The sequence below is a fragment of the Lagopus leucura genome, unplaced genomic scaffold (genome assembly GCF_019238085.1).
Source record: "Lagopus leucura isolate 7727_CA_CO unplaced genomic scaffold, USGS_WTPT01 Super-Scaffold_1, whole genome shotgun sequence".
Classification (NCBI taxonomy): domain Eukaryota; kingdom Metazoa; phylum Chordata; class Aves; order Galliformes; family Phasianidae; genus Lagopus; species Lagopus leucura.
In genome coordinates, this window is record NW_024962250.1 from 34,804,193 (window position 1) to 34,813,183 (window position 8,991).

Here is an 8,991-nt window from a genome sequence, read left to right on the forward strand (position 1 = left end):
CCTTGGGGGCGGGCTCGGGGCAAGTTTGTGGGATTTAATCGCGGGCTATAAATGGGGTTGCTGGAACTTTAAAAGGCAGCAAGCTGTGGTTGGCTGGTAGCGAGATTTGGAGTAACATATGGCATTAAAAGGCGCACAGCTGGAGGTAGCATTTCCATCGCAGTGAAGTCAGAGCAGCTGACTCTCCAGCTTGCGGTGTAATTAGCAAACCGAGCACTCCTCCTTCCCTCCGCCCGCCCGCCTGCCTCCCTCCCGCCGCGCCGCGCTCGCACCCGCACCGCTCCGCGCTCCTCCTGCACGGCTCCGGCTCCGCGCCCCGGGAAGGTAAGAGCCCGGCGGGCACCGCACCCGGCCCTGCCCTCCTCCCGCCGCTTATCCCCCCTCAGCTTTTAATAACTTCGAGGGAAACTTTTTTTCCTTTTTTTAAAAAAATTATTTTTTTCTATTTTTTTTTTCCTCTTATTTCCTGCATGCGGAGCTCGGGGGGTGCTGTCTCTCTGCCCACCCCGCGTCCGTCCCTTTCCCCCCCCCCCCCCCCCCCGTACCGGGGATTCCGCCCCGTCCCCAGCGCCTCCCGCGGGTTGTGTTGTGGTTCGGTGCATAACGACGAGGGAGAAAGTTTAAATAAGGGCTGCGTACGGGACGGGATGGGCTGCGTTGGGGGATGCCCCGAGATGGGTGGCCGGGAAGAGCTGTGGAGTTCGGTGGTTGTTCTTTTTTCTTTTTTTCTCCCCGTGTCTTCCTCTTAATTTTATTAAGTGAAAGAAACAAAGGTGGAGGGACTGCTGCTTTTTGTGCTTTTGTTTACTTCCAATCAAGTTTTTCCTGTTTGGAGCAGGTGCGAGGGGATGAGGAGCTGTTGTGCTGTTTTTTCCTCTTTTTTTCTCCTATTTTCTCCCCCCCTTCTCTTTCCCCCTCCCCCCCTACTCCCCCCTTTAATAAAACCATTACACCCAATTAGCAGCAAACGCTATCTCCGTGGCTCTCCTTTCGCCTCGCGTTACCCCAAAGCCGATCTGTTTGCTCCAGCTGCTAGGAGGCTTTAGTTTACAGTAGCATTCAAGTTTTTCCTGTTTTGAACAGGTTATGAAGGAAGAATGGAGTTTCCAGACCATAGCCGCCAGTTGCTGCAGTGTCTGAGTCAGCAGCGTCACCAGGGCTTCCTGTGTGACTGTACTGTGTTGGTTGGAGAAGCTCAGTTCCGAGCGCACAGAGCCGTCCTCGCCTCTTGCAGCATGTACTTCCATCTTTTCTACAGGGACCAGTTAGACAAAAGGGATATTGTGCATCTGAACAGTGACATTGTCACGGCCCCTGCCTTCAGCCTGCTGCTCGAATTCATGTACGAGGGAAAGCTGGAGTTCCACAGCCTCCCGGTGGAAGATGTGCTGGCCGCCGCCAGCTACCTCCACATGTATGACATTGTGAAAGTCTGCAAGGGCAAGTTGAAAGATAAAGAATCGGGCTCGGAGGAGAAGCCAGGCGATGAGGCGGCCGTGCTGGACAAAGCGGAGCGTTTCCTCGATGAGTTCGAGCCGGGGGGCAAAGCCAGATCGGAATACGAGCGGGCTGTGGGCAAGGAGAAGGTGGGATCCCACCCCGCCTGGACCTGCGGCCCCCCCCAGCCTCAGCCCGGCCGAGGCAGAGCCCTGCGCAGCGGCAGCTGGAAAAACAAAGGCGAATGTCAATAGTTGTGTGGGACCTTTGTCCCAAAGGTCTGCCAGCCGTCCCCCGGTGTCGAGTGAGGCCGACTGCGCGCTGGATTTGTCTTTCAAACCCGTGCTGGGGAGAGATTCCTTGCAGCCCTCCTATGCCTTCGGACAGCTGGCTTCCGACAGCCAGCAGCAGGGCACCGAGCCGCTGGTGAAGGATGAACAAGAGTCGCTGTCAGAGCGGGAGGACGGCGAAGCCGGCAGTCCGGAGAGTCAGCATTTTGGGAACTCGGCCAAGAGCCTGGTGACAGGGTTAGGACACATGTTCGCAGGGAATGGCAGCTCTCACGGCCGGGAGGAGGACCTAGACCAAGAGCGAGAGGAGAGCGAGGATGACATGGACCCCGCGGACATCTCTGCGGGCGTGCTGGTGCCTCCGGGGCACATCTGCATCTGCCCGCTGTGCAGCAAGGTGTTCCCCAGCCCTCACGTCCTGCAGCTGCACCTCAGCTCCCACTTCCGTGATAAGGACGGCGCCAGGAGCCGCCTCTCCCCCGACGGCGCGGTGCCCACCTGCACCCTCTGCGGGAAGACTTTTTCCTGCATGTACACCCTGAAGCGGCACGAGCGGACACACTCGGGCGAGAAGCCCTACACCTGCGGGCAGTGCGGGAAGAGCTTCCAGTACTCGCACAACCTGAGCCGCCACGCGGTCGTGCACACCCGTGAGAAGCCCCACGGCTGCAAGTGGTGCGAGAGACGCTTCACGCAGTCGGGGGATCTGTACAGACACATCCGCAAGTTCCATTGTGGCCTTGTCAAGTCTTTGGTTGTTTGAGACGTGGGATTCTTATTATTTTCGCATCCCCCCCCCCCCCCCCCCCGCCCCCTTAAAGCGGGGAAAAAAGGGGGCATTTTAATTTTTTTTTTCTTTTTTTTTTTTTTTTTTCCCCTTTTTTATTTTGGTGATATTCACTTTTCAGGTATTTGATCTTTAAAAGATGCAGAGGTACACACTCCAGAGGCCTTTCAATGCAATTCCACCCCCCCGTTTCCCCAGCCCTGCCCCTCTCCCCTCTCTGCCCCTCAGATCTTCCCATGTTCCATTATTAATGTGAAACAATCTCACTAATTCTGCAATGATTTAGCACCTGTTCTCGTGCTGGAAGTACTCGCTCTGTGGTTGGGGAGGTTCTATTTATTTATTAAGTTTTATTTTAAGTTGGAAGAAGGATTGATTATCAATTCTGGAGAAGTGCTTGGATCCTGTTAAGCTCCCTGATTCATCTGCATGTTGCCCAGAGATGTTGGGGGAGATGAGCGATGCTTTCAGTACATTTCAGTGCAGAGGAAGTTCTCTGTAGTGCTCTCTCTTGAGTAGCTGGCAGCAGCCTTGTGGTGCTGGAGGAAACTCTAACTGGCCCAGAAAGTAAAGGGGGGAGGGAGGAGGGTGAGAATTCCTGGGTACATCTTTGGTACTGCTTACTTTTTAAAATTCTCTTCTTTATTTTGGAATAGCTCCGCTATTGAATGTGAAGGTTTGCCTTCAGGCCTGACTTATTTCCCTCCTACCTATCTTCCTCACCTACAGAGCTGCCTGGTGGCCCCAATGGGCATGGATCCATGCTGTTCCCAGCTGCTTTTATCCCCATGTTGACACGCAGGGACTGATGTGGTGGGAACAGCTTTGGGCTGGTGCTGCTCCAGAAGGCAGGAGATGCCCCGCTGTCTGCTCTGAGAGGTGTCCTGCTGCCTTGCTTGGATCAGCAGCTCAGGATTTAATTTATTTTGATTTTTCATGAAGTTGGTGATCCCTCTGGGCCCGGGTCTGTGCAGTCCCTGAGGGCCGAATGAAGGGTAACCACTGGAGGGAGGCACAGCCCAGCTCTTCCCCCCCATCCCACCCAGCCACTCACCACCTTTCCAGGGGAGGTTTTAGATTTATGTTTGTATTATTTTAAATTCCTGTAAGCGGAGGCTGCCTGTAACACAACCAGCTTTACTCCAAACGCAACTCAAAGCCTCGCCTGGTAGAGCATCCTTTATGTCAGATGATTCCCACCCCACTGAGTTCTCCATTTGAGGTATGTGTGTGTGGGGCTGAGGTACATCAGAGGCTTCCGACTGCTGTTCTCCATTACTGATCTTCACCAGTTTTCCTGACGCTCCTGGAACTGTTCTGTGAAGCACATAAGTTTATTTTTAAATGAACGTGAAGCACTGAGTTTGACTTTTTTATTTTAATTTTTTATCTTCTTAAAGTTGTGCTTTAAATACTGTATTTCACCTTATAAAGAGAAGAATTGCCTAAAGCCTTCCCCCTCTGGTCCAAAACCTGAGCACTACCTACATGAGTAATATGGGATTTTGGTTTTTATTTTTTATAGCTAAGTACTTCCTCTTAAAGAAGAAATATCGAGATGTACTTGTGGCAGCCTCCTCCCATTCATCTCTTAAACTATGAATGTACATGTAATGTGAAATTTTGCTTCTATTTATAGTTTGGGGTTTTGTTTTCAGTCTGATTTCTCAACTGTAAAATATTTTTGCTGAACCTGTTACATATGGAAGTCGTGGGAGAGTTCATTATCTTAAGTGTCTTTGGTACTGTGGTCTTATTCTACTTAATCAATTTCTGTTCTATTTCTCCTTTTGTTGCTGTGATTGGAAATAGCACTGAACAAAATCTACTAAAATTAAGTTATTTTTTTTCTTTCTACTAAAATTAAGTTATTTTTTTCTCCTGAAGATACTTGATATAGTATTTATTAGCTTTTTTTTTTTTTTGAAGTGGAGTTGTTACTGTTAATCTATTTCAAAACTAGTTACTTTACACTTTAAATTTTATAACGGTGGTTTTGCATGTTGAACAACATGTAAGGAGTTATGTAGAGTCAGCATTACTGGAGCTGGAGATCTTAATTTTGCATCCTTGTTACGCTTTTTGCCTTTCAGTCTTCAGTTTGTTGGTTTTTTTGTTGGTTGTTTTTCCTAGGAGCGTAAAAGAGGGTGTGCCATAAGACATCCCTGGTGTATGGAGCAGGGAAAGGTTGAACCAAGTTTGTGTTTGACGTTAGTATAGGAATAACTCATTAAACTGATGCTGTGAGCATACTCTGTACTGCAGTGAATACAGGACAAAAGTTGTTGGTTTTTTTTTTTTTTTAAAGGAAAACACAAAAAAGACTTTTCTCATTCTTTCCTCCATCACAAACACGTTGTTCTCATAGTCTGGTATTTGTGTTCCCACTCGTCATAGCTTGAATTTCTAAAGTAAAGATGTTTGCACTTATTTTTGTTCCTAAGGTGACTTTTTTTTGGCGCTCTCTCTCTCTGTATCTCCAACTTGGAGCTGCAGTAGCTCTGAGCATCTTTTCCCAGGGGTTCGTGGCTCTACAGAGAAGTACTCAAACCATTGCACACTGGGCTCATCTTTGCAGGAACTCTGTCACTGTGGGGCAGTCTCTGTCTCAGTAGGGGACGGTGCTGCACTGCATTTTAAACACTGGATTTGTCTTCTACTGCAAACAAATACTGTGAAGTTGATGTAAAATCAAAAAAATAACTCACGAAAAAAAATCATTGATATTTTTAATTGTTTTTAATCTTTGGTGCAGTTCAGATTAAATATGTATATTTAAAGACACTAATTTTTTTTTTTGTGGGAGAGTTTTATAGTATACAGTATGTAGAAAAAGCTATTGGAATGGAGTATATTTTATAAGAGCATTCTATCACTGTTTTATAGTGAACTATTTTTCCTTCAGTGTTAGCGTTGTGCTGTTAGCTTAGGTCTGACAATCGCAGGGAGAGTGACTTCAGCTGTTGTTAGTGCTTAGTTTTGCGTGGAGTTCTGTTTGCAACTGTATTGGTATGTGCTGTACAATGTGACAATCGTGACTAGGATTGTTGTCTTTACAAACTTCCACAAAATAAAATGTGCTAGAGTTGTAAACTTGAGCCTCCTCTTCCCCCTGTAGCGGAAGGGGAGGGTGGTTGGGGTTGTTGTGACGTACAGCTGGTGCTGCTGCTTTTATTGCGTTTGTTAAAGTTGGAAAAGACCTCTAAGGTCATCTAGTCCACCTGCCACCAATATTGCCCACTAAAGTTCATGCTCCACTATTTCTTTTTTTTCAGGGTCGGTGGGAATTGTAGATATGCAAGGTGCTGTGCACGGTTGGATCCCGAGCCCACATGGATGGAGGGAGCTGTGCAGGCACCAAAACCTCGGTGGGTTTGGAAGAGCTGAGCTCTGCCCCGGCTCCTGCTGTCCTGCAGCTGTTTGCCTTCAGCAGGAGCTGGGGTTGGGAGGAGGAAGACATGAGCTGCACGCACCAGCTGCTGTTTGCGGGGAGGAGAGGAGCCCACGGATGGTTTTGCACCTGTATTATGTCTTTTATTGCTTAATTCTTGTGAGGCAAAGGGCCCTGCTGGAATCGGGCTGCTTTGGGATGGTGCTGCTTAAGGGAGGGGCAAATGAGAGGTGGTTCTGGTGTGCAGGCACAGCTATCTGCCCTCCTGCTGTCAGGTTGTCGCTCCTCTGCAATGCTATCAAAACAGGAATATTTCCTGCATTTAATCGTGCTTGGTGCAGTCTGCGTGTCCATCGCCATCCATAGGGAGCACTGGGCTGTGTGTCATTCCTGCAACATCTGGTTCTGAGGCAAAATCTTAGAAATACTTTCAAGTTTGTATTTCTGCTTTTGGGGAGGGAGGAGGGTGGAAATCTCCCCGCAGTTGCTTTGTCTGTGGCATGTTCTTTAAATGAGTGGAAGGAAGTATAACTCACCCTGCTCAAATCTGGGTGCTGCACTAGGGAAACAGCAAGCTTTCCTTGGTGGGGAAAGAGGAGGGTCTGGGGGTGGGAGGGAGAAGAAACAAGAAGAGCTCCTCCTGGGAGATGGGCAGCTATAAATAACTGCACATAGACTGAGGGGAGCAGCCCACGTCTGTGCTGGTGTGGGCATGCTGTGCCTTTTTTTGTTGTTATTGCTGTTGTTATCAATTGCTAATGTGAATTCTGGCACTCCAGATCCTGATGACTGTTGTTCTGATAACATAATTAAATCTGCGGAATGTGAAAGAAGAAACCCAGCTGCTGAGTTGATGCTGGAGGGGCTGTGTGCGCATGGAGGGACCAAAGGAACCTTCAGATGCTTCTGGGCGCAGGTTCCTGACTTGCAGGTACACAGGGAGTATTGCTGCCCTTAGTTATGAGTGAGGGGTAATAGCATAGAATCATAAAGGTTAGAAAAGACCATTAAAATCACCTGGTCCAAGGTGACCCATCCTCATCATGCCTGCTGACCACGTACCTCAGTGCCACATCTCCATAGTTCTTAATGCCTCCAGGAATGGTCACTCCATCACCTCCCTGGGCAGCTGTGCCAATGCCTCACCACTCCAGAGAAGAAATTTTTCCAACTGCCCAACCTGAAGGGAGGTCTGTCCTCCCAGCTGCGAGGGTCAGTCCTGGAAGGTGCTGGCAAAGAGGGTTCCCGCTGCTCTTGTAAAGCTTGGCTCTTGTTGAGATGAGTCTTACGAGATGTTTTCACTTTTAATTTCTGTTTTCAAGTGACTTCGAGAGGTGATTTGGCCTTGGGTATGCATAACAGTTGCAGTGTCTCTAGGCAAGTGATAAGGGAAGCCTCCATGATAAACATTTGGGGTTGGGGAGCATAGAGAGGATCTCTTGCCCAGCTTGGTGGTGGCACCTCTGCTGTCCAGCTTCTGTGGCTGTCATTGTGTCTGAGCTTCAGTTGCCTTTGAGTATTTTTCTGTGCCTTCTTGCTGAGGTATGTGCACAGAAGAACATGAGGCAGCAGCTGTTATCTGAGGAAATCAATGGCAGGTGTGACCCAGCAAAAACAGCCTATGTAGAACAAAGCTGGGCTTGAGTGAAATGGAGTATGGTGTGGTTGGTGTGTGAAAACGCCTTGCCCTGAGAGGAGAAGGAAGAACTGCACACAGTGACCTGCTTGGGGAACATTTTGTCTCAAATTACTTGCTGTTTGGTATTGAGAAGGACTGGACTGGAAGTGCTGTGGATTGAGCAACTTTGCACAGAGAGGTGTCTTTCACCACAGTGCATCCAAGGGCTGCTGCTCTGTTGCCCGTGCATGTGACTGAGGTGAGGATGATGGCTGAAAAAGAATGTAGGGCACTTTCCAAGCTTGTACCTCTGTCTTCTTGACTGGTTCTTTTCATCCCAATTAAAAAATAAAAAATATCACTAGCGCTGTTGAATAGGAGGAGAAAGAGCAAACAGTTCAGTTATTGTTACCTGTTTCCTGTTTGTTATGCTCCGTCATACAGCTGCACACTTCTGTACACAGCTGCCTCCCGGCTGCCTCCTGTGTCCTTTTAGAAGGAGCTGTTGCAGAAAATAAAAGTGCTTGCTAACCTGACTTTAAAAATAAAGACCTATTACTGCAGATGAATACAGGGCCTTGTACGTGCATTGAGACAGCAGTGCTGCCTTCCCTGGTGGGTGGTCAGTTCTCTGTCCCCTTCAACCCCATGGTATAATGCTAGCAACCCTGGCCCCAGTCCCTCTTCCTGAGCTCCTAGTCCATCTCCTCAAGCCCTCAAGAAGCCCTGGGGGTAGAGGCTTTTCCCAAGTGGGTTTGGAGCAATGTGCTTTTGGGACAACATCACCAAGAAGGGGATGATATTAGACTTGGTAACACAGGAATTTGGGGAAAACAGCAGTTTAAATGATGCCTTTACTCACAGGATGTTCCTCCCTGGGATGGCTCAGCCCACATACTAGGTACTCTGTTCCCCAACCTTCCTTATCTCTCCCTTCTTTCCTGAGCTATCCAGGTGGTGTTAGGAACCATCTGCTGCAGTGATTCAGCAGAATCCATTTAGTGCTTTCCCAGTGAGGCCAGCATCTGCCAGGCAAGGGGGAGGCTGTGGGGAAGCCCAGCACATCTGCTGCTGTGGCTGCAAGCAAGGCTGGGGTCAGCCCCCGGCCTCATCCCAGATGCCCCCTGGATGGTGTGCAGGTTGCAGCCACCCCATTAAGTGCATGCCATGTCCCTAGTTGTGCCTTGCCTGGCTCAGGCCAAGTGGTTAATTATCAAATGGCCATTTTGGCTCAGGCTGTGCTCAGGAAGAAGCTGTGCCACAATTTGCTGCGGTGTCTGTCTGGTGCTTGGCAGGCACTGGGTGTCCTGGCTGGTACGAGGTAGGAGCCAGACAGGGCTGTCATCCCTCCCCAAGGTCGCAGTGAGGGAGCTCAGGCTGGAAACATGAGCATCACAATGCTTGGTGCACGAGTTAGAGGAAATAAGGCACTAAGTTTCCCTTCTGGGGCAATAAAGCAGCTCCAGTG

General features: G+C 49.1%; 1 protein-coding gene and 1 long non-coding RNA gene across 2 annotated transcripts in view; both read left to right on the plus strand.

Moving 5' to 3' along the window:
- The window catches only part of LOC122179201, an 8,280-nt gene extending 194 nt beyond the window's left edge, over positions 1-8,086 (plus strand). Inside the window, exon 2 of the long non-coding RNA XR_006178583.1 lies at positions 5,790-8,086. This is a non-coding gene — a long non-coding RNA (uncharacterized LOC122179201). The remainder of the gene's footprint in view (positions 1-5,789) is intronic.
- Positions 274-2,523, plus strand: ZBTB42 (zinc finger and BTB domain containing 42). Its single transcript, XM_042869923.1, is given in 3 exon segments — positions 274-324; positions 1,084-1,616; positions 1,618-2,523. Coding segments are annotated over 2 exon segments (1,392 nt in total). The 5' UTR covers positions 274-324; positions 1,084-1,097; the 3' UTR covers positions 2,491-2,523.
- Positions 8,087-8,991: the final 905 nt, after the last annotated feature.